This window comes from Paramisgurnus dabryanus, chromosome 8 (assembly GCF_030506205.2).
Source record: "Paramisgurnus dabryanus chromosome 8, PD_genome_1.1, whole genome shotgun sequence".
In the NCBI taxonomy this organism is placed as follows: domain Eukaryota; kingdom Metazoa; phylum Chordata; class Actinopteri; order Cypriniformes; family Cobitidae; genus Paramisgurnus; species Paramisgurnus dabryanus.
Window position 1 is genome coordinate 28,008,925 of NC_133344.1, and position 25,542 is coordinate 28,034,466.

General features: G+C 37.9%; 1 protein-coding gene across 3 annotated transcripts in view; it reads right to left on the bottom strand.

Moving 5' to 3' along the window:
• The window catches only part of cadm1b (cell adhesion molecule 1b), a 205,779-nt gene that overhangs the window by 34,523 nt on the left and 145,714 nt on the right, over positions 1-25,542 (bottom strand). For 2 of the 3 annotated variants that reach the window (XM_065281370.1, XM_065281369.1), the window contains 3 exons: positions 24,799-24,895; positions 21,194-21,366; positions 5,334-5,393 (listed from right to left, as the gene is read on the bottom strand). In XM_065281370.1, the coding sequence (XP_065137442.1) occupies positions 5,334-5,393; positions 21,194-21,366; positions 24,799-24,895 (330 nt within the window). The remainder of the gene's footprint in view (positions 1-5,333; positions 5,394-21,193; positions 21,367-24,798; positions 24,896-25,542) is intronic. The other variant, XM_065281371.1, reaches the window with a different exon arrangement.

Genomic DNA, 25,542 nt, shown 5'->3' on the forward strand with positions numbered 1-25,542 from the left:
GTAGTGTGAGTTGGCTATTTTGCATTAGTTTACAAAGTCAGCAAAGATGGGAAGATTTTACTTTCCCTTTTTTACTGTTCTTAAGTTTTATAGGCTACTGTGATGCTGCTATTGTGTTTTTGGTATTGAGTTATATGTGTAGTAAAAAGTTAAACTGGCAAAAACAAATGTTTTTTTCTCGGGGGCCGGGCATCCTAAAGGAATTATGCTTAGGGCACCAAAATGACTAGCAGCGGCACTGTGCAGGGAACTGGACCGGTAGAGGTGCAATACAATCGCCCATAACTTTCCCTCTCTAAACACTACAAAGACAACCCACCTATCAAAATAAACCAAATAGCATGTTGAGTGAAAGTGTATCAATCAAGCGTGCCGCACAAGCCCTGAAAAGCGAAGCCAAAACGCCTCGATTGCCCCCAGTGACTGGTCCTAGTATAGGTCATTAACCCCGCCTCCCCCATGTTATTCAATGGGACTTGAGACCAACTGAACAATTTAATTACACTTCAATTATCTTTATTCCTTAAGCTAGTTTCTGTCATTTACTGTAGTTTTTATCACGCAGATGTAAATTCAAGTCTTTGCTTTAGGTTTGTGTTTAGTTAGTTATTTAATGCTATTCACCTTATTCCGCCACGCCCCTTTTTAATTCTTCGTTCTTCCGCATTTTGTCAACCGACTTCCGCTGCTAATATGGCACAGTGCATTCGGTGGTTAGTTTGGTGGTTAGAAGATTGTTTGTAGTTCACTATAACTTTAGCGAAATGACAAATATCGCTATTGCTGTAAATGTTTTAAATTAGGAGCACGGTTAAAACTTCATACGACCCTCGGATAGTCTTATATTGTCCCAGCAATCGTCTCGTGGTTAGACGATATGAAGCGGCCGCGGCTAGTAACCTGGCATATTTAATTACCTTGTCCTGTCAGGAGTTGATGGAGCAGCATTGAAAATTATTAAAAGTATGTCTACCAATATTTACACAGTGATTTCGTCTTTTTTAAAGCAAATGTGCACCTTAGCCAGTCCAATAACTATTTCGTTTTTATGTGGTACCATGATAGAATTCATTTGCAAACATACCAACACTTATTCCTTCAAATCAGGAGACTTAAATCCTTTTAAGTGGAATCTACAAAGCTCACATATGGTTTAAGAAATTCCTTACAGATAATATCTGATCACACTGTAAAGGTTTATATAACTGCATGGCAGGTTACATCTGATCACATAGTAAATGTTTAATATAACTGCATGACATCTGATCACATTGTAAAGGTTTAATATAATTGCACAACAGATCACATTGTAAAGGTTTAATATAATTGCACAACATTTGATCACATAGTAAAGGTTTAATATAATTGCACAACATCTGATCACATTGTAAAGGTTTAATATAAATGCACAACATCTGATCACATTGTAAAGGTTTAATATAATTGCACAACATTTGATCACATAGTAAAGGTTTAATATAATTGCACAACATCTGATCACACTGTAAAGGTTTAATATAAATGCACAACATCTGATCACACTGTAAATGTTTAATATCACTGCATGACATCTGATCACATATGAAGGTTTAATGTAACTTTACAACAGGTTAAGCAAGACCACCCTGCAATAAATTAAGACACAGCTTTATCGGAGTCATCAGGAGCTGATCCCAAGCGTATGTCTGGAAGCTGTTGGTGTAGGTACTGGTAAAGTGCTTGGCGACTGTGTAATGGATGCAATATCAACCCTCTGTAAAGCTGAACCAAAGATGGTTGTTTCTCAGCAGAGATATGTACATTTCTGCCAGCTCAACACATTGAAGCAGTTTCTCGGACAGGGTTTACAGGACTAGGATTTAATTATATTAGGACATTTTAGTTTTTACAAACAAACCCTACAAAAAAACAAGAGTGGGGCGCATCTTGTGACAAAACAATGGCACTCATATATGTTGAGGTATGTCAGTAAAAGGTGTTTTTAAATTATTGTAGCTCAAATATGCATTTTAGCCTGGGACCAGGATAAGCCCTGTCAGGGAAACTGCACCATTGTTTTCCCCAGTTCAGATGTATGTTGCTTCAGGTTGAGTTGTGATTTGAAGTGAAGTGTAGTTGTGTTCAGAGACGGATTGATCCTCCCATTGTGTTTCTGCATCACAGTTTAGTAACATGTTGATTGTATCATCCTCACAGTTGTCCACTGCATCACTACACATCAATGCATCTGTGAAAATAATATAACCATAAACAGTTTTATGTTAGTATTTAAAATAAACTTGCATCATGAGACTTAATATATAAATGGCCCCCATACTTAAACAGAACAGTGTGTAAGAGAGAGATGCATTAAAAAGAGACAGTAACATTATACACACAATCTCTAACTTCAGTGTTAAATAATACGTTGTTTAATAGGTCATTATCAATATCTGAATGAGAAATGAACTGACATTCTAGCATCTGAAATCTCAGTAACTTGTAGGAATCACGTGGGCTACTGTAAGAATGCAATGACTATAATATCTCGTTGTATTATCGTAAATATAAAAATATAGGTGGACAATTAAAACCATTCAAATAGTTGCATTTTATAAACTAACGTCACTGCTCTTAAGTGTATTTGTAGAACGGACTTCACAAATCTAACTTTAGGCGAACGAGCACAAAGTTAGCTAAGATAGCTTACCTGAAACTGGCCACCTTTTCAACACCCGGCGTGGTTTAAAGTTACCGGAACATCGTAGTCGAACCATTACTTGGGATAAGGGTGTTCCTCAGTTCCTCAGGCTTAAAATTGGTAAGAAAGAAACATAAAGGCGCTCGAGTGAGCTTTTTAAGCTTAAGCGTCGCCTTCAGTCACTGCCTCAGCTGCTCATCGTCTATGCGGCCGGAAGAACGTTGACAAAATGAGCGAAATGGCGCCGCCCTTGTTGACGTGAAAAATAAGGTGAATAAAAACAGTGGTGTCACGTCATGATTGACAGCTGTGAAATGCGCATTCTGCGAGAGCAAGTGCAGGGCCTTGATTTCGTGGCTTTTCTACCTGCTCGCTATTGCGCAGACTCAAGACCCAAGATGTCAGCGCCGTATCAGGACACAGGCGGCTTCACTTTTCACCAATAGAAGAGAGCAAACGGGCGTAGTCCATCCTTTTTTACAATCTATAGTATCAATTCACACTTCCCCCAGTCCTGTGTAAGCTATGGGAACAACGGAGTTTAAAGTAGCTCCTCACTTTAATGCTCTTGATTGCCTCAATCTGGTCAATCCTGGTGATTTCAGTGCCCTAAATGATGTTATAATGGACTATTTCACATGAAGAGGAGGAGTCCAATGAAGGTAGAGTACTGTAGTCATGCTATTGACCATTTTGTATCTTTTACAACATGTACAGTAAATCTTTCACCACCATACCAACTTTTGTTTGGTATCAAATCCTATAATTTTTAAATTTACCATGTGAGGTTTTTGCAGATCGCATCAGAAATGAGAGGGAATTCACGGCGATTTACTCTATGTGGGCACTGTGAAGCTTGCTGTGTGACACCATGCTGTTACAATGAAACATCTGATTGGCTAAATTCTTTAATAGACTCAGCCTTGTCCAGAACAGGCATACCAACTTTCATTTGGTATCAAAACCTGTAATTGGTCACATTTCACCATGTGATGGGTTTTCGCAGATCACATCAGAAATGAGAGCTCTGTTCGACATTGTATGACATTTTTTTCTCTTTTAATTCAGCCAAATTAGTAAAGGCAGAACAAATCTTGCCAAGATAGGTGAATCTAACCAAAACAGTTAATAATGCCTCAGGTTCCACATCCTTGTCCCATACGCCCCGGGTCATATTCAGACATTCACAGCCGGCTGCATACGCTTATTCTACATCCTTAAGATTAAACTGCATATCAGATAAAACACAGTCACTCTTTCAGACGGCTGCCGGCTCCCCTGAGCCCTCCAGTACTCACACTGCGTGTGGATTACTCCCTGTGGCCGCTTGAAAGCAAGCTCTGCTCGAACGGTAATCCGAGGTTAAGACTGTTACACCAATAAAACTTATTGCATGCTTACTTTGCATGAGAACAGGCTAGGGAGGAACCAGAGAGAAACGGACATGACTTAGTTCAGCTGGATGATTACAGAAAATCACAAAGTAGATGACCATGCCTCTGCTCTGAATGACCGACACTGAAAGGTGTCACTATCAGACTACAGGGCACTTTCATTTGGCCATTTATTTTGCAATCATCTCTAAATGTCACTCCCTAAAGCTACGGAGCATTTCAGCAAGGCATTATGGCTTAATTGATTTTTTTGATAGTAGAGCGCGCCCTATTCTTTCTCACTCTTTGCTGGCTCATCAAAAATGTATTACATTTCCATGTAGCGCCAATTACCTCCCATTGATTTATTTGCTGGGAATTCCTAGTCCCAAGCTTTTCTTTGCATGTAAATAAACGTGGATTGGTTCATCCTTTGTAAGTGCTCAAAAGACTCTGATCTGTTAGAGAAAATCTCATTTAGGATCAGAATGAAGTAGCTATTGGGAAATTAAAGTGACAAATGAAAAACGTTCGGAAGAAAAAAAGTGGTGAATCACTATTAATGTCCCTTCGATCCTCTAATTGTTGTACATTTTTTAAATGATTGTCTTCATACCAATAGAAAAATCAACATCAACTTTTCATCAAAATCAAAAAAATAAAATAAAATTAACAATGGCCTCTTTGAGCTTCCATATGTGCTGATATAAATCTTGCAAATTGATCAGTATTCCCACATGGGATTCCTCATTGCTTCGGTTCCAGGAAAAAATCCCATTATATAATTCATCATTGGTCTTTGGCTGCGCATACGGCTTTTATGGTACATTGCTTCCCACCATTTCAACAACGAGTTGTTGTCATTCTTACGGAAGGTCGAGGACATTTGTAATCGTAATCTGAGGCCTGCCGAGACGCCGCGCAAGATCCCGATAAGATTCTCTCTCCAAAATGAATCTCAGCGGTGAAAGATCAGGCGAATGACAGAAAAGGATTTGACAAGCACAACCCAACAAGTGACAATGACAGCACCGAGAGACCACCGGGTCCACTATCGGCGTGAGATCTTATTAGAGCGGCCCGGCTACCTCGGAGCAAACCTGCACTTTACCCCCGTCACTGTCTTTTTAGCTCATGGACAGAAACATGCATCAGCAGACATACACACACAGGGACGCGCACACACAGCAGGAGAAAGAAAACGTTGAGAAAGGGAAAAATGTAAAAAAAAAATAAAGGTGAGATGGGGTGAGAAACCCTGAAGCTGAGATGTACTGTACCTTGGGAGGCATCAGGGTTGATGGTGGTAGTGGTGGGTGGGGGGGTTGTGGTGTGAACATCTAGATGGAGAAAATGGAAACACACACATAAGAGGTATTAAATGAAGGAGAGAAGTCACAAAAGCACTTACAGAAAGACTGCATGTTAGTATGATAGAGATGAAACGAGCACTTCCTCTTCACTAGCTAACATAATAGCTCATAAATGTCCATGATTGAAATGTAAATGCCTGTTTGGAAATCTATCTGATTGGACGAGAGCCATTTCAAAAGAGTGTTTTCTGGCCTGGCACAGTAATCATAAAGACAATACTATGACAATGTTATTTCATCAGTGGTCTACATCAGGATTTCAGTATTATAAATAATTAAATGTATCAACTAACTACACTGTAAAAAAATCAGTGTTGCACTTAAATTTTTAAGTTTAATAAACTAGTGAGGAGTTGCTATAAATTATAAAATAAGCTAAAGTTATTTCAACTTGACTCAGTCAAGAAAGTTGACATTAATTGTAAATCAACAAGGAACTTTTACATAGTAGTCTATATAAAAAAGTGACTTGGTTTGCAGATTGTTTCCATGTTGCTAATTGCTTTCTTAAGGGGTTGCAGCTCAGCACCGCGTCGAGTCGCGTCTAGGACAACTCGGAGGTATCATACACCGGAAGTGCACATTAAATAGCTTGAGCTTAGTCAGATAGCGTCTACTTCAAAATGCACAATATACAGTAGCAGCCAATGTTACTCGATTACGATTTGAGACAAATATGATGTTATTTAATGTAAAACTATGTGAGTGGCACTCTGTGGGGTGACAGGGATTTGAGCAACTTCCTGAGTCGTAGCTGGGCACCGCGTACAGGCGCCACCTGTCAGCGCCGATGTGCGTATACTCATAGAAAACAATGTGTTCAATTTTTTAGAACGGTGTGGCTCCGTGTTTAAACTACACTGTTTTCAATTAAAAACTTTATTTGTGTTTCAGCATTTATTTACATGAGAGAAAAAACTACACAAAATGGGAATTTGTGAAAATGATAAAGTCATTTGCATGCGTAATATGCATATTGCCAACCACTAGCCTTCCATGTGTAATACAGCACTTTTAGGGATCTTAGTAGGGGCCCAAACACTTTCCATCTAATGATAAAACATCAAGGACATCCAAGCGTAATACAGCACTTTTAACTCTTTCCCCGCCATTGACGAGATATCTCGTCAATCAAGAGAAAACGCTTCCCCGCCAATGACGAGTTTTTCCGTCTTTCCGCAATGCCGCTATTATCCACTTGGTGGCGCCCTTCCGCAACTTTTTAAACCCGGAAGTGTAAGTGAACCCATATTCAAAAGCTGATTACAAAAGAACTACTGAAGGTAGGATGAAACGTTTTTTTATTTTATTTTTGAAAGCAGAGGGTCTGTTCTTTCATTTGGTATATTGTATGTTTATATATTTGAAGAACAACATTTTCTGTAAGACATTAAACTTTTGTGAAAATCATGAAAACGCTGGCGCTGGCTGGCAACTTTTTTTTTAAACTATGGCGGTGAAAGAGTTAAGAGCCGTTCACATGTCGCGTCTAAAAATGTGTGGAAAACACTAGGCGCACCGCTTTCTCCTTCTTTCCAAAGCGCTCGGGCAGTTGCGCTCCTGAGGTTCTTGACCTGCGTTGCGCTTGCGGCATTCTAAAAAGTTAAGATGTTTTTTACTCAATGCTGTCCGGACGCACCTGGAAAAACCGTGCGTGTCGCACCGCGTCGCTACCATTATGAGCGCGCAAACCACGCACTTACATTTTAAATAACAAAGTTGAGTTTGTTCTGCATACAGGGCTCATAATGTAATTTTTCGTCATCAAAAGAGTGCATGCGTACGGTACACGCACAGCCAGATATCTAAAACCTATGTACACTGTACATGTCGGGCGCGCATGTGCCTACAGGTGAATGTAGCCTGTTGCTTAGGAGATGTGTTGCATTTGTTCGCATTGCGCATGCGTCGAACGTGTATGTATCCGTTCGTGTCAAATAAACTATACTTTGCAAGGCTGTGTGTTCGACTGTGCGCGTACGTTTGCGTACACGGAAAATAACAGACTATTTTCCAGGCTACAGTGGTAGCAGAGTATTTTTTGTACAGTAGTGAAAGAAGGCTTTAAATTGATCTAAAGCCCTTTTCACACAGACAGTACAGAAAAAAGGTGGTGGTGATGTCGCAGTGGATAAGACACATGCCTTTGGTGTGAGAGACTCGGGTTCGAATTCACTGAGACACACCATTGTGTCCCTGAGCAAGACACTTAACCCCTAGTTGCTCTAGAGGCATGCGACCTCTGACATATATAGCAATTGTAAGTCGCTTTGGATAAAAGTGTCAGGTAAATGTAATGTAAAATAAACAGAAAATTCACCCAGGATTTTTCCAGGATTGTTAGATTTTTTTGTTCATTCACACTGCCAATAACTTGGAAAGATCCTGGAAAGACCCGTGACGTGTTTAAAGTCCTGCACTTGGAATGTCCTCACTACGACACGCCCATTACGGCATGTTTCTGCGACTGAGGGCTTTCACGGTATTTTACGGCAAAGTCCTCTTTCCGGGAACGATCCCAGAACATTTACGGGATGTGTTTGCATTCCCACTGAATCTTGTCTGCCAATTTTACAGGTATTTTCCGGGACCAAAGTGCTGTGTGAATAAGGTTTAAATATGATTTAAACTCCAATTAATATTTCATGTCCATTCATTTTTTTATTTGGTAGTTTTTAGGCAGCCTGTGATAATGTACAGTGAAATGGTCATTACACTCCAGGCAATGGTTTTCTAAGGGGCCTAATGTTCAAATTTTTTACACTGGTTTGCTGTGGCAATAGAACAGCACCCTGTGAAATGTTAAAGCACTCCACATGCTTCAAATCTTTCCTGTTATACAGAAAGCAAGGAAATGAGAGAACGAAGTAAAATGACTTTATGAAAATAATTTATTAATAAACACGCAGAGTCCATATTCCACACTCTTCACACACAGTCATCAGAATAATGACGCGCCGGCAAATGCATGCGAGCTACTGTGCTGTGCAGTGTGACTATCTTTCCACTTTTACCACAGATACTCATGCGCCTTGCTGTGGAACAGTCTCAGCGGGCAAAATTGGCTGGTTGTCTCCATCACTTTATTGTCTGTGCTCCATCAAAAGATCTCAGTAGGGGCCCAAACACTTTCCAACTAATGATAAAACATCAAGGACAGGATAATATCTCTGAATGTAGATGCTGGGAGACGCATCAACCGATGAAAATATTTCAGGGATTCCGGGTGCCGTGACCGATCGCAGACGGGTTTGGGAAATGTCACAGTCCCGCGGCTGAAATTGTGCATGCAGGAGATATGGCCAACACAAAGGTCTGAATGGGATGTGGCATGCATAATACTCAAGCAAACAAGAATTTTCCACGGGCAATTTGCAGGCCGGGTGACTCTCGGCTCGACGTTATGAGCACCGAGATGTGAATGCGTTTGGACGTGCAATATTTCCATTTGTATGTGATGGACGGGAATATGAAATTCCAATCACGGCGTGTGAAAATAGACGATATGAGTACTTATCACGAGTAGAATTGTCCTGACAACACTTGCAAGATGTGTCCTCGGAAAACCTGTTGGATATATTCTACTGTCTCTGAGTAATGCTAAATGTGTCTTTGCGTAATGTTTGTCCATGTTTACGTTTGTGAATTGTAATCATCCTGCAATGATCTGAATAACAACAACATATTGCACAACTCCTAATTAATATTAGTATAAATATTAGTACAACATTTCATGACACAGACAGTTTGGGAACCGGTCTGGTAACTGAATAAATGGAGGTAACTGAATTTATTATGACTAGTTTTCTCCAATGTCTTACAAATTCGGACAAAACCTGCAAAGGAAACCCAGAGATAATGAACAGGGGTTGGTGTGCTATAGTGAAAAAGGCTAAAGGCTTGTAACCTGAAGGTTGCTGGTTATATTCCAACTAGAAGCAAGTCCCGAGTTATCGCCAATGTGCCCTCAGGCAAGGCACAGAGTCCGGGATGCTTTCTGGAGGATTATTCTCTAATACAATTACATCTACATTCAAGAGCGTTCCTGTAATAATGATATGTAGAGCCCAGCGCAAGCAATGCAAAAGGTCATGGGTTCAATTCCCAGTGAATGCACATGCTGCATGTGAAAACACACACACATGTAAAAAGCAACTAATATAGATCCACTGTCTGCACTAAATCTAAATAGACGTGGTAATCTAATTTCATCACTTGCAAAATGGCATTGCAGACAGTAAATCTCAAGGATCCGATTTGAAAACCAAATTGGATTTGTGTGCAGTGTGAACAAAGCCTTTGAGTGCATGTTAAATGATCTATGCAAATCTATTGAAAGCCCTAAAAGTATTCAATTGCTTTCCTTTATGTGGTATTATTTCAATGCATATCCGTGATGTCAAATGTATTATGCTGTCACAGCAGAAATTAAAGCGGTTGAAAGGCTGTCTAATACCGTTAAATAAACAACACACACGCTCTCATACTGCATATTAGCAAGCACGACAGACTGCTTTTCTTTATTTGGCATCTTTTCAAAGCTCACAGAAGAGCACTAATCATTCAGAGACTAAGACAGTCGGGGGAAAACAGATAAGATTGTGTTTGCGGCACTGCGACCGTGTTACATGGGTTTGACTGAGAGAAGATCTCCCGAAGGAGACTGAATATGGAGGTTAATGTAGGACATTATCTGTATCGATACTTATTCGTTCCCTATAGGCTTAAGCACTGAACATTGGGTGACTGTAATTGAAACATAAGCTGTTCCCACTGGGACAGACATTGGTTAAAAAACTGCAATAAATAACAACATTACCATCCTACTGTATATTTAGTTAAAACACATGAGTGTCAGGTTTAAAGAACCCCTTTTTTTTCCTTTTCATGATTTTACATTTGTTTTGGTGTAAGTACCAAGCATGCCGCACAAGCCCTGAAAAGTGACGCCAAAACGTCTCGATCGCCCCCCAGTCCCAGTATAGGTCATAAACCCCGCCTCCCCCATGTTATTCAATGGGACTTGAGTCCAACTAATCAATTAAATTACACTTCAGTTTTCCTTTTCCCCAAGCTGGTTTCTGTCATTTACTGTAGTCAGAGGTGTCATGCCCATTTATACTGAGGGGGCACGTGCCCCCTTGGTTTTTTGAGCCAAATGGATTTTGCATGCAACCTGAAAATCAAACAAGCGTCCATCAATCAGTAACTTGTCTTTTAATCTGTTTAATATGCAGAATATTATTAATTCTGTGTTGCATCCTTTTCAGAGATTTTTGCCGTTATGATAGTGTTTTGAAAATGTTACATTATCCGGCTTTCACATAGGACGCGGTGTGTGCTGCGCTATGAAACCCATTAATTTCAATGGCTTGCGCCGTGCGAGGGCATTTTTTTGTTGTTGCGTCGAGCAAAGCGCAAGGGCAGCGTTCACGCCGCGGTCAAAGTTCAAAATAGTTTAACTTTTGCGCTGCGCTCTGTGACGATTACCCGCGCGGCCAATAGAAACGGGGCATCCAAACAACCAAAATGAACGAAAAGCTTATAATTGGAATTCCCAGAGCTTTATAATACAAGTTTATACTCCTACAGAGACATCGGAAGGAAAGCCATGTCATGAAAACACGTAGCAATTCAAGTTGGCATGTCAGGTGTGTTTTAAGTCAAGTAGCTTGTTGTAGGTAGGCAGCTTAAAGTTATGTGAAATGGATACGGGCAACATCAGTCTCTGTATTCATCCACTATTTCACCCAAATATAAACACTGTAGTATTTATTGAAAACCCCGCCTACTTTGGTCTGGCCATCAGAGCACAAATCGCTTGCCTACGCTGAACACAGCGGCGAGCTCCGCGCACACCGCATCCTATGTTAAAGCCGCATTACTTTCTGGCGGCAGGCGCTGCAGTCAGAGCAGCCGCAGACGCCATCAGCGTGAGCGTGCTCACGAGCTTTCATGTTGCTGCTACATTTGGCTATCTGAGGAATTAAAACATGCAAGAAACGTTCACAACATTTTCAAACCCCAGTACGGTAATGTGCAGTTAACCTCCTCTGTGTAGAAAATGTATGGTTTTAAATGTGACCGTCTCGACGTTATATTAGTAGAAATTATCTTCTTAGCACAACGGCAAAGTTCGCCAGAGTTCACGTGGGCACGGGATCACACATGCTCACATATGAGGTAAAATTTAATGCAAAAATTTGTTCCTCCAATCATTTTATCTAAACATATTTTTTTAAATCATTATTGAACATTAAAATCAATCACGTTGCTATGCTTATGTCATTTTCGTTGTTTATATACTTGGATTTAAAATGACATTTATTTCATAATGCAGTTGTTGTGCAAAATGGATTAATGACACAATTAAACAAGTCATTAAACAAAACTTAAATAAATAAAACATGTCGTTTCTGTTTTAAATATGATACCAATATCATGTCATTATTCCGATTGAATAGTATTTGATATGAAAGTGAGTCAACACTTTTATATTGGAGTTTTTTGCATGAAGGCAGGGGCGCTCATATTGTTAGAAATGTAAGTGCCATGGAAAAGACTGAAAGCTATATAATATAATTCGTTTGATGTATGTGCATGCACAAATTTCTGTGAACTGTGCACACTCTGCCCCCTTAAAAGAAATTGGTGCATGTCGCCCCTGACTGTAGTTTTATAACGCTGATGTAAATTCAAGTGTTTGTTTTTAAAATAAGTTTGTTTTTAGTTAATTATTTAATGCTATAAAAACAGTGGTGTCACCAGAGGCGCACCTTGTCAACAGGCAAGGCAGGCAACTGCTTGGAGCCCCGAGCCACTAGAGGGCCCCCGAGTTTGTTTCTCGGATGGCCAGCTACACCCGGTAGATGAACATAGATACTCAACATGACTGCATATCAAAATTCCGATTGGATGGAATGTTGATTGACATTGGCTTAGCCCTGTCAAAATCCAACCCAGGTGGATAACTTGCCAGTTTCGAAAATGAACGTAGCGAATGGGTGACGTTGTATCATTCAGTTGTGCTGTCGCAGTTGATCCGTATGGATCACGACCCACGGTTTGGCTTGTGATTGCCAGATTAATACGCAAATTTAAATAGGAAAAGTTTATCATTTGCACGTGTTTGAAAGGCTTGCAAATGCTAACACTCAAATGATTTAAAACAATTTAACCGCAAAAAGGCGCTAAAGTGAGCAGCCTCGTACCCACATGTGGTTTAATGTGTCCGGTCCAGCTCCAGTCAGGCACGTGCCCAAGTGTAAATCTTGTGTGCCCCGGTGTAAATCTCAAGTTTAAATTTCAGCAGTTAACTAGTGCAATCCTTTACAAAGACAATCGCGGCAAAACGGATCTATATGCAATGTAGTTACCAATCAGTCGCAATGACGCGTACACGCACATATTCATGTCCGCGCGCGTCTTTGCGTTCATTCGCGCACAACCGCATTCAAAAGACGCCACGCGAGTGAGTTAGTTAGCTTATGAAAACATGATGAGACTAAAGGAAGTTTCTAAATAACAATGCAAATCCTATTTTGACTCGATCATTATTGGCTTCTGTAGATGGACATCAGAAATGTTTTGTGCAAAGCAGGGAAAGGGAAGAAGAAAGGAGAGATGATGAGTTTAAGGGAGACAAACTACATCCTCACCCTGTCAGGTCTCAAACATTATCAAACAAATCTCTGGAAAACCTCTTGTCAAGTCTATAGAATTGCATTGTTGCTGAGAAAATCAACAGATGTATGTGTTATACTGTTCTGTATTTTCAGATATGAAATTAATATTTAGTTTACTAATATTTAACTCTAGGACACTAATTTACATAACAGTTAGCAGTTACTATGTCTATGACTGAGATTATTTAGTATAGCAGTCATAAAATGACTGGTTTCTGAAAACATTATTGTAAAAATAAGTTATTAATCATTGCTATCATTGTATAATGTAGAAAATATTTCTCTGCTGTCATTATTTCCAAACATGTTATGCCATTTATGCATCCAAACATGTTAATAATGTTAGGTATGATGAAGATTACACTTGTATATTATGTATCTTTCGCAATAACTGTTGCACTGTATAATAGTGGGTTAAGCAAAGGACATTGTATAGAAGTTTTGCACACTTCTTGCACACAGGGAATTTTCTGCTTGGGGCCCCCATAGACCCTAGAATCGCCGCTGGGTGTCACGTCATGATTGACAGCTGTGATATGCACATTCTGCGAGGGCGAGGCCTTGATTTTGCGGCTTTCCTTCCTGCTCACTAGTGCGCAGGACTTGTCACAAATCGCTACTACGCAGACTCAAGACCCAAGATGTCAGCGCCATATTGGGACACTGGCGGCTTCACTTTTCACCAATGGAAGAGAGCGAATGGGCGTCGACCATCTTTTTGACAGTTTATGCTAAGTACATGTAAACTATCTGTAAAGTTACAAATCCCAAAGTCTAAGATGATGCGAGATATCGTCTCCAGCTGAAATCTCTTTTCGTGGACTACAATGAACGCAAGGATTGTAGGCAACCGTTTACTTCCGCAGACTCTATGTTAAACCAAGTGAACACATTGCATTACTCCAAATACACAAAATAACATTCATTTTACCAATGTCATAGGGGCTACAAGGTTACAAGCCATGAAATAATAATGCAATAAAAATAATGCTTGTCTTTAAATTGTGGTGCTTTTTAATGCCCACATCTTTACTGGTGTTGCTCATACTGCAGTAAGAGACACCACTACATCTGTAAGTTTTAACCTTGTGTTAAATGGTGTGTACTGATTGTGCTACAGGCATGATTGATACCACAAATTATGTTTGCATATTAGGATTTGATTATTGTGCTATTAATTAATTTAATAAATCATGCTTTAATGTAGTAGGACATCTTCCTGGATCAAAAACCTTTCTTTGCTCATCATTTTTGTCAACCAAACCACCCTAAACTGATCGGTTCATAGCAATGTTGCTCCAGAACAGTCAGTGAATAATTCACCTAAAAATAAAAAAAATCCTGCTATTACCCAGCAAACAATAACAGTCATTTCACTGTCTAGATTAACTATAGACCCGGCATGAGTAACCCACTTCTAGCTAAAAATATTTTGGTATTATATTTGGAATTTGGTTACATGTCGTTTTTGACAAAATAACTTTTAACCCTATCTTAAGGCATTTTGTGGTATAGTCACAAAATATTTTATTTATTTATTTGTGTTTATGAACACAATTTCCCTTTTTTATGTCATTGAGCATGAATGTCTTGTTCGTTTCACAAAAAAAAGATATATTGTTTTTTGTGTCCCCAAACGCGACTTTGTGTCTCATTTTATGTATTGTTTTTTTTTAATCTATTTTGAAATCATTTTCACTTGGGGGTGGGTGGGGTTCGATCTGGCGTTTGGGTTAGGATTTCATTTTATGTATTGGTTTCTCTTTTTTTTTTAAGATTTTAAAACTATTGTTGCTTGGGGTTAGATGTTGGGTTTGGGTTAGGATATCTGAAATGTAACAGAAATGATTTCTAACCCCAACCCTAAGCGACAACGGTAAAAAAAATACATTAAATAACACCAAAAAGTCGTGCTCTGGGACATAAAAAACAATATATAGGAATTTTGCAACACAAAAATGACATATGTGCTCATTGACACACAAAAAAGAGGAAAATCGTATTCATGAATCGTATCCATAAAACAAATATTTCATGACTAAAATGCCTTGAGAATGGGCTGGATATTGCATCATGTAAGCAAAGTCTACAGTGATTATAAGGTGTTTGGTTTTAATTTATTTCTTTTATTTCATTCAGATGTCTGGGCTGTGTTTGGACAGCTATTAGACACGTTTAAACGCAAAATTGCTTGCTGGGATACTTCAAGTTGTTATCACTGCAAAAACAGAAATTTAAAGGAGGCATTAATTTTTATACAATTAAGGAAATAGAGACTAAAGCTGTCAGTCAGTAACATTCTGCCGAACCCAATTCAAAACATGGGAACACGACGACGAGCAAAAAGCAAACATGCAATTAGCCGGACTGAATTGATTTGCTCCACCAGTAAATTAAAAGCATTGCCTGAAATCCACCTGCAAGCAATATTCCACCGTGAATACGGTACTTCAAAAACACAGACGGGATGTTAATAGAAATGCACTCATTCATCTGGAAGGCATGATTAGTGCGGGAATCAATTCTCTTGTGCGCACCAATGTGTACTTAGCTGTTTTTGGCCTGATTTTAGAATACTTTAAATAAACATAAGAAGTCTCCAATGTAATAAAAGCTCTTATTAAAATATTCAAACCTCTAAAGCTTACTAAATACTTACACTTTGCATTTAGTTTTTTTTTAAAGGAAAACATCAGTTCTTCAATATTTTACTATGTTTTTAACTTCGCATTGACGAATAATACATACATCCTTTTTTCATTGCGTGCACTTTTAATCTTTGTATAGTGCATAGTGAATGTGTTAGCACTTAGCCTAGCCCCATTCATTCCTTAGGATCCAAACAGGGATGCATTTCAGAAGCCAACAAACACTTGCATGTTTTCCTATTTAGAGACTGTTACATGAGTAGTTACACGAGTAAGTATGGTGGCACAAAATAAAACTTTTGTTTGGAGCCATAGGAATGAATGGGGCTAGGCTAAATGCTAACACATCCAAGAAACGCTGTACAACGATTAAGTGCACGCATTGAAAAAAGAAAGGTATGTATTCATTCATCCAAGTTGAGGCGAAGAGTATAGAAGCACAAGAGGGGAAACTCTCATTCGTTTTTGGCAACAGTCACTAGGTGGCGCTTCAGTAGCGCAGCCGCCATTTTGGAATGAAAATTCGAATTTATTAAAATTTAAAATTAAAATTTTGTTCCCGAAATGCTGTCTTGTATGTATGTGTTGTGTTGTTGTTGTTATCAGTTGTGGAATCCAATCATTAAATAGATACACATTTGAGGTAGTTTTTTCTTGCTTTATTATGTAATTCTATTTTAAGCTACTTTACACATTTTGAACTATTATTAGTTACCAACTCCACTAGGTATGAAATATATTTTGCACATATTATTCCCCTGGATCCCGCTACAAACATTATAATCTTATAGAACATGATGCATTGTTCTGTCGGTTATCCTATAATTGCCACTTTTTGACAGTGGCTGTGTTTTTTTTTTACTTAATCCATTTCGAGCAATTCAGATGTATATGTGTGTATATGTGTATGTATATGGAGCCAAAATATTACGGGTGGATGAGTTTATGTCGGTATGTTTGTATGTAAAATTTGCCAATATAAAAGTTGAAGATTTGTCTAAATATCTGAAAATAAGTTGTAAAAAGGGATTAATGATCACTGGTCTGATTGTATGTTATTCTGTGTTGACTCCCAAGTCGCTTTCATTCCAAAATGGCGGATTTGTAGGGCTGCTGCTGGGCGCTGGTGTTGCAATGGAACGTTCTATTGACTTTCACTTCTTGTCAGTATATGTTCTTTGGTTGAGGTAAGAACAGAGTATATATTATTAGAGTATAACATTGAAAAACGGTGGTGTTTTAGTGCGGTACCGCTGTTGTGACAATATCTACATCTTACATCACAGACAAAATGTGAATGAAGACAAAAGTGAAGCCGATAAAGACTGACATTTACAATGACACAACATGATGCTTGAATTAAAAACCATAGCTGTAGACCTTGAGCATCCAAATGATTGCATATCCCCAATGTGGTCAAAAAGAGAAGAACCCAACCCAATCAGTTGTAATTTGACCTACAGTATCCTGGGTTAGTTTGACCCTGGGTTGTTTTAACCAATTGTTGAGTCAAATATAAAAAATTTCTTGATCGAATAAAACCCAGCATTTTTTAAAGTGTACAGTCAGATCTCTAGATAATTTTAAATGACCTCATTATAATGATAAATGATAAGAAACATACAACAATTGCATTAAACTAGCACTTGATCAGGGCGGCATGTTTGCATTTGCAGACTAAATCACCTACTTTAAAAACATTATCTTACTGAAAGTCTGAGCGATAATCAAGTGTATAAAATGAAGCGTTTTTGGAAATTTTACTATAGGCATGCAAAATAAGACACAGACCTCTAGGCCTTTCTCCAGCTCACTCGTAGTCTGGAGTTCGAAATTGTGTCCTAGTTTTAATAACTGGGACAAATGGTGAACAATCAATAGTGTCAGAAGGTATTGTTAGGTATCTTGAGCGATGCAATGCACAGGAAAAGTGTCAATTAAAGCTTTCAGATCCAGATAGCTTTGCATTTGGCTTTGGATCCTTGTGGGGAAATATCAAACGTCAACTTGCAACAAAGCGCCTCTTGCTTTTAACATCAGCTCACTGTACCGCGCATCACACAGTTCATAATACCGTATATCTTCACTCATATATTACAGACAGATGAGAGGCAGCTATGCTTGAATGGCTCTGTTAAAAACAACACAATCTGTCTTACACAGTAGGTATTTTAGAGACAACACCCTAAATGTGTTAACACAAACACAGCGTGTAAAATATTAAAACATCTTTCTTATAGGCTCGTCCCGTACTGACGGAGGTGAAGTATCTTGTTCAAGGGCAAAATAGCAGTAGCTAAGAAGTGGCTGTGAAAGGACTTAAGCATCCGTCTTTCAATTCACAGTATGGATGTTTCTGCACTGAGCCATTCACAACTGCCAGAACCGGGATCAAGTCGGATTTTAACCCGGCACCTCTTCACCTCGAGACCCAACAAAATAGGCACTTATAAAAGTCGTGGCATAGAGATCCTCTGGAGAAGTCATACCGCTACAGCGCATTAACCAAACAAAACGTATTGCACTCTTTGCTTTGCACTGGAGGAGACTCGGGCTGTATATCACAAAGCTTTTAAACAAGATTTGCAGTCCAATTTTCTTTTGTTTAGGCAGAACGCAGAGCAGAAAGAGTGCCACATCTGGATACGGAAAAATTGGAGGATAATTATGGTGCATTATTGTAACGTACAAAGAAACATGGTATCATTACAAATCATCTGAAGCCCACTCTGCATCATGTCTAAGATGCTGTAGCTCTTATTTTTACACAATTAAAAAAAAAAAAATTATCAGGTAACCTTTTATGTGATCTAAATTACTTCATACTGTTCCACTAATTTAAATAATTGAATTATTTTGTAAAGGTTTGGTTCATGTAAAAATAGCTCATCATCAGTATAGTTTTTTTTACATAACATAATATATTAATTTGATCAAAACAGCTCTAACTTTTTAATTGGCCTAAGCTGTACAGCACATATGCATGTATAAAGTTTTATAATCTGTTTAATTTCATTACAGCAGCGCCCTGCTTATTATTTCCTTTATAATTATTGTAATGACTTTGGTCATGAAACCAAGTCACGAAACAGATAAATATAAACTTCATGCTTATTTTCTAGCAAATTAACAAGACTACCATTCAGTACATGTATTTTTATTTGCAGGATTTTACCAACTCAAGTTATCAAGTTACGACATGCATGGTTTCGTATCTCATGTATTTCTTTGCAAATTCACATTAGCCCTAAAAGTTATTTGATCGGACACCGAAACAGCTCAAGTCATGAATACAGTAATGGATTAAACAAGGTGTAAATGGAAAAGTGATATTTGTTCACTTCTGTCATTCATGTGCCAAGTGTATCACAGTATATACGCTTGATGATTTTAGGAAACTTAAACGGTCCGTGTGCGATATACTCACAAATTAGCTAATGAACATCTGCTTCGTTCCACATCTTTCTGTTCGCCGCTTAATGAAAACTAAGTGGAAAAATGGAGTGCAAGCATGAGGAGTCATAAGCGTTTGCTCAGCCACCGAGTCACAGAAGAAAATGCTGTGTAGTAAAAAAGCTGCCACCCCCTCAGGAATAGCATTAAAAGTGAATCTGACAGGCAGTAGAATTGTATCGTGTGCTCGGGATTATCAAGCTACACAAGGTCTTTCCACTTGTTAGACTTCTCTGAGGTAGGTCATGCTCTACAATTGCTGAGTAAATTGATTTAGAAATGCACCACAAGACGCATTATTTAATGCAAAGTGGGAGCGTTTAGGCCTAACTTAAAACAAAAGACAACTCTCATAGCAACATAACAAACTCGCTGCATTTCTACAGTATTTTCAGGTGGTTGGAAGGCCTACAAAATTAAAGGTCCAATGGCAGAGGAGGGTGTTAGGGAAAACCTATTTGGACCTATAGGGAAAGTTTAGTTTGAGATATATCCTGTCTTTCTGTGTAACTGCATGGTGTAAACTCCACAAGCCTGTGATACAGGAGGAGGTGAAGTAATCAGCAGGTGGTGCTCGCTCAGGTAAAGGTGACAGACATTGGGTAAAACTGGAAGAAGAACCAGACCAGACACCGCACACACCAGCCATCTGCACGCTGATGACATCATTTCCAAACACCTGCTTCTGATATTGGCCTTATGAGAGAATGATAACTGGCAGCGAAACACCTTAATGACAAGCCACCCATCTCTTTAGGGTTTTGCCTTTAGCTGAAACACGACAGTTTGCGATAGCTGCAGCTGGCTGCCCATTAGCCGTCCTGAACACAACCTGCTTTAAACAATAACAACACTTCAATTCTTCTGTAGTTAAAGCAAAGCTTTGTAATATCACGGGCGTCAAGTGGCGCTGTCATAGCAATTATTGCCGTGCTTTGAAAAATCCAGCTGTCGGCCCTTGTTAAGAATTAAACATGCACAGAACACAATGCACTTCCTGTGTTAATAAGACTACTAGTAGGAAAAACTCTCAGGTGAATCCTATTCAATAAAACAATTAGCCCTCTATTGCATGCAAAGCCTTATGTTTGTTATTTTTAAATGTTTCATTCACTGCTCTTGCACAAAATGGTATTGTGATGAAAATCAAAACAAATTTTAATTAAAAAATGTCAGATGGTTTTTAAGTACAGTACGTTTCCACTAACAGCGCATAACAGAATTAGTTTGTTCTTGCCTTTTATATTTAAGAAGTTTTAAGAAAAATGCTTTTCCCTTAAATAGACAATACAAAAAAATATAACCATAAAGTTTCTGCAATATTCTATACTGCCCGCATTCATTTCTGCGTATTTCCAACATATTCATATTCAGTCTATTGTTGCAGAATGCTGCAAACACATTCATGCACTTCTTATCATACAAATAATTTAAATGGCTTTAAATGTTTTAAAATGTGTGAGAAATAAAAATGTGTTTATGAAGGCAGTTCTCCCGAGCAAAAATGTGCTCAATTTTTAATTTTAAATAGACAGACGGAAAGTACAGTATTGTAACCAAAAACGCTTTTTACAGCTTCATTCAAAGTCACCCATTCATTATTTACCATTTTACCGCCATCTTATATTTATCATGTTCCTGCAAAATGAAGAAACCCAGAGGCAACACTGTGCAATAGAGGGTTAAACTGCTCTGTCCTTCACTCGTAACACCAAACAACAACAACACTACACAGACAGCCGTAGCATTTCAAACAGGAAATATTAAGTTTAAGAGAAACAACTTTCTTAAGCCGACATAATTACATGTGACACCTGAAACATCAAACAGATGATTACATCACACGTTGGTTGTTCAGACAAAGATTAAGCCGCAACTGATACTGTAAACTAACCATTAACAGCATCATTTATCTTCATTTGTCTGGGAAGCTGGTTATAAGTGGTTTGTTTAAAGACACACATTAGGTTTGATTACGTACCATACACATAAAGGATGTAATCATCGTAGGCTTCCCCCACTAAGTTGGATGCCACGCAGCGGTATGTCCCGTTGTATGACTTGTTAAGATTTTCGATGTAGAGATCAGAGCCGGTAATGACGGCATGGGAGGGGAAATCATCATCCACTTTGAGCCAGTTAATTTGATGAGGCCTGTGTAACATCAGAGTAAGCATTTAGTGCTCAGCGTGAAAAAGCTCAGGCAGAAGATAACACACTTTATTCATCAAACCTTTAAGAACTATCTATCTATCTCTATCTATCTATTGCAACTTTGGATAACCTTAGTTTACATTAATCTTTCTGCCTATGTGATTTTTTTTAGAACCTTGCAACAAAATATTAAGTAATACATTGACCAGTAACTGTAAAGTATTGTAAATGCTGTTTATTACTGCACTAAAGTAGAAAATTGCACATAACCTACATTTACATTCATCATTCTGTCTATCTGTCTGTCTGTCTATGTTATTTTTTACGATCTTAAAATCTGTCAAATAAAGCAAGCAAACATTACATAATACAGTGACCAGTAATATTGTAAGTTACTGTAAACACAGTTTATTACTGGACTGAGGTAACAAATGGCATCTTGAGATAACCTTCATTTAGATCTGTCTGTCTGTCTATGTTATTTTTTAACAACCTTAAGATTTGTAAGAAAACGCAAGCAAACATTATGTAATACAGTGAGCAGTGATACTGTAAATTACTATAAATGTTGTTTATTACTGGACTAAAGTAACAAAGTGCATCTTTGGATAACCTTCATTTACGTCCATCTTCTCCGTCTGTCTGCCTTATGTTATTTTTACGAAGATAAAGCAAGCAAACATACCGTAATACATTGACCAGTAATACTGTAAATTACTGTAAATGCTGTTTGCTACTAGACTAAAGTAACAAAGTGCATCTTTGGATAACCTTCATTTATGTCCATCTTCTCCGCCTGTCTGCTTTATGTTATTTTTACGAAGATAAAGCAAGCAAACATACCGTAATACAGTGACCAGTAATACTGTAAATTTCTGTAAATGCTGTTTATTACTGGACTAAAGTAACAAAGTGCATCTGTGGATAACCTTCATTTACGTCCATCTTCTCCGTCTGTCTGCCTTATGTCATTTTTACGAAGATAAAGCAAGAAAATATTACATAATATAGTGACCAGTAATACTGTAAATTACTGTAAATGCTGTTTATTACTGGACTAAAGTAACAAAGTGCATCTGTGGATAACCTTCATTTACGTCCATCTTCTCTGTCTGCCTGTCTTATGTTATTTTTACGAAGATAAAGCAAGCAAACATACCGTAATACAGTGACCAGTAATACTGTAAATTACTGTAAATGCCGTTTATTACTGGACTAAAGTAACAAAGTGCATCTTTGGATAACCTTCATTTATTTCCATCTTCTCCGTCTGTCTGCCTTATGTCATTTTTATGAAGATAAAGCAAGAAAATATTACATAATATAGTGACCAGTAATACTGTAAATTACTGTAAATGCTGTTTATTACTGGACTAAAGGAACAAAGTGCATCTGTGGATAACCTTCATTTATGTCTATCTTCTCTGTCTGTCTTATGTTATTTGTACAAAGATAAAGCAAGCAAATATATGTGCAATACAGTGACCAGTGATACTGTAAATTACTGTAAATGCTGTTTATTACTGGACTAAAGGAACAAAGTGCATCTTTGGATAACCTTCATTTATGTCCATCTTCTCCGTCTGCCTGTCTTATGTTATTTTTACAAAGATAAAGCAAGCAAACATACCGTAATACAGTGACCAGTAATACTGTAAATTACTGTAAATGCTGTTTGCTACTAGACTAAAGTAACAAAGTGCATCTTTGGATAACCTTCATTTACTTCCATCTTCTCCGTCTGTCTGCCTTATGTTATTTTTACGAAGATAAAGCAAGAAAATATTACATAATATAGTGACCAGTAATACTGTAAATTACTGTAAATGCTGTTTATTACTGGACTAAAGGAACAAAGTGCATCTGTGGATAACCTTCATTTATGTCTATCTTCTCTGTCTGTCTTATGTTATTTGTACAAAGATAAAGCAAGCAAATATATGTGCAATACAGTGACCAGTGATACTGTAAATTACTGTAAATGCTGTTTATTACTGGACTAAAGGAACAAAGTGCATCTTTGGATAACCTTCATTTATGTCCATCTTCTCCGTCTGCCTGTCTTATGTTATTTTTACAAAGATAAAGCAAGCAAACACTACGTAATACAGTGACCAGTAATACTGTAAATTACTGTAAATGCTGTTTATTACTGGACTAAAGTAACAAAGTGCATCTGTGGATAACCTTCATTTATGTCTATCTTCTCTGTCTGTCTTATGTTATTTGTACAAAGATAAAGCAAGCAAATATATGTGCAATACAGTGACCAGTGATACTGTAAATTACTGTAAATGCTGTTTATTACTGGACTAAAGGAACAAAGTGCATCTTTGGATAACCTTCATTTATGTCCATCTTCTCCGTCTGCCTGTCTTATGTTATTTTTACAAAGATAAAGCAAGCAAACACTACGTAATACAGTGACCAGTAATACTGTAAATTACTGTAAATGCTGTTTATTACTGGACTAAAGTAACAAAGTGCATCTGTGGATAACCTTCATTTATGTCTATCTTCACTGTCTGTCTTATGTTACTTGTACAAAGATAAAGCAAGCAAATATATGTGCAATACAGTGACCAGTGATACTGTAAATTACTGTAAATGCTGTTTATTACTGGACTAAAGGAACAAAGTGCATCTTTGGATAACCTTCATTTACTTCCATCTTCTCCGTCTGTCTGACTTATGTTATTTTTACGAAGATAAAGCAAGAAAATATTACATAATATTGTGACCAGTAATACTGTAAACTACTGTAAATGCTGTTTATTACTGGACTAAAGTAACAAAGTGCATCTGTGGATAACCTTCATTTATGTCTATCTTCTCTGTCTGTCTTATGTTATTTGTACAAAGATAAAGCAAGCAAATATATGTGCAATACAGTGAGCAGTGATACTGTAAATTACTGTAAATGCTGTTTATTACTGGACTAAAGGAACAAAGTGCATCTTTGGATAACCTTCATTTACTTCCATCTTCTCTGTCTGTCTGTCTGTCTGTCTTATGTTATTTTTACAAAGATAAAGCGATAAATTTAACATAATATTACATAAAATATTACATAATGTAAATTACTGTAAATGCTGTTTAATACTGGTGTGTAAAATGACAAAGTTTATTTTTGGATAACCTTTATTTACGTCCATCTTCTCTGCTTGTCTATCTGTCTCATGTTATTTTTACAAAGATAAAGCAAGCAAATCTTACATAATACAGTGACTAGTAATACTGTAAATAACTGTAAATTACTGTAAATGATGTTTATTATTAGACTTAAGTACCAAATCTTTGTATAACATTAAATTAAGTCTGACTGTTTATGTCATTTTTTTTAAATCTATGGATCTGTAAAATACAGCAAGAAAACATAATACGTAATACAGTGACCCAATGGCCCTGCGCTAGAGAAAACAGACGACTTACTGTGGTTTGCCTTTAGCGTTACATGTGAGCTCGAGATGTTCCCCCTCTCTGGTCAAACCCTCTGGGAACTCCACCACAATCTTCACTTCTGGTTTATCTGTGAATCAGACCCAACAAAAGGTAAACACACACTCATTTTCAGCCGCACTGCAGCGCATTGATTCAGCCCGCTACCCTTGAACCTATTGTATCTATCTAATTATCATTCTATAGCCAGATACAGTAGCTGCCTCTTTCACTTTGATTAAAAACACATCCCCAACAGGTTTCCACATCGTCCGTGCATGCACAGTTTTATATTCATGTGTGTTATTTATTCATGTTTAATACAAAGATGATAATAAAAGCAGCAGATCTTAGTTGCTCTGCTGGGCTTCATCGTTCACGTTACACTATATTAAGTCACCCCGGTGAGCTTAAAGAAGCACGAACATGACAGTACGTGATTTTTATAGCCTCTGTAAAGCTTGTGAGGGAGGGGGGTTATGAATTTAAACAGTCAATTTAACAGTACTGTAAAATGTTTTTTTTTCCTTCTCTTTTATCTATGTTAGTCAAAATGTCAAGCTGTTATAGTTGAGCCGATCTCTCCTGTCTTTTCTTCTCAAAGGTCACCCTGAGCAGTCAGCTATCTGAATAAATTAATATTCTGCCAAGATTACAAAAGGGTAGGTTAACCTTTCCAGGACTTCCCGTGCCACAAAAGACCATACCATCTTAATCAATGCATTATTTTGCGGACAG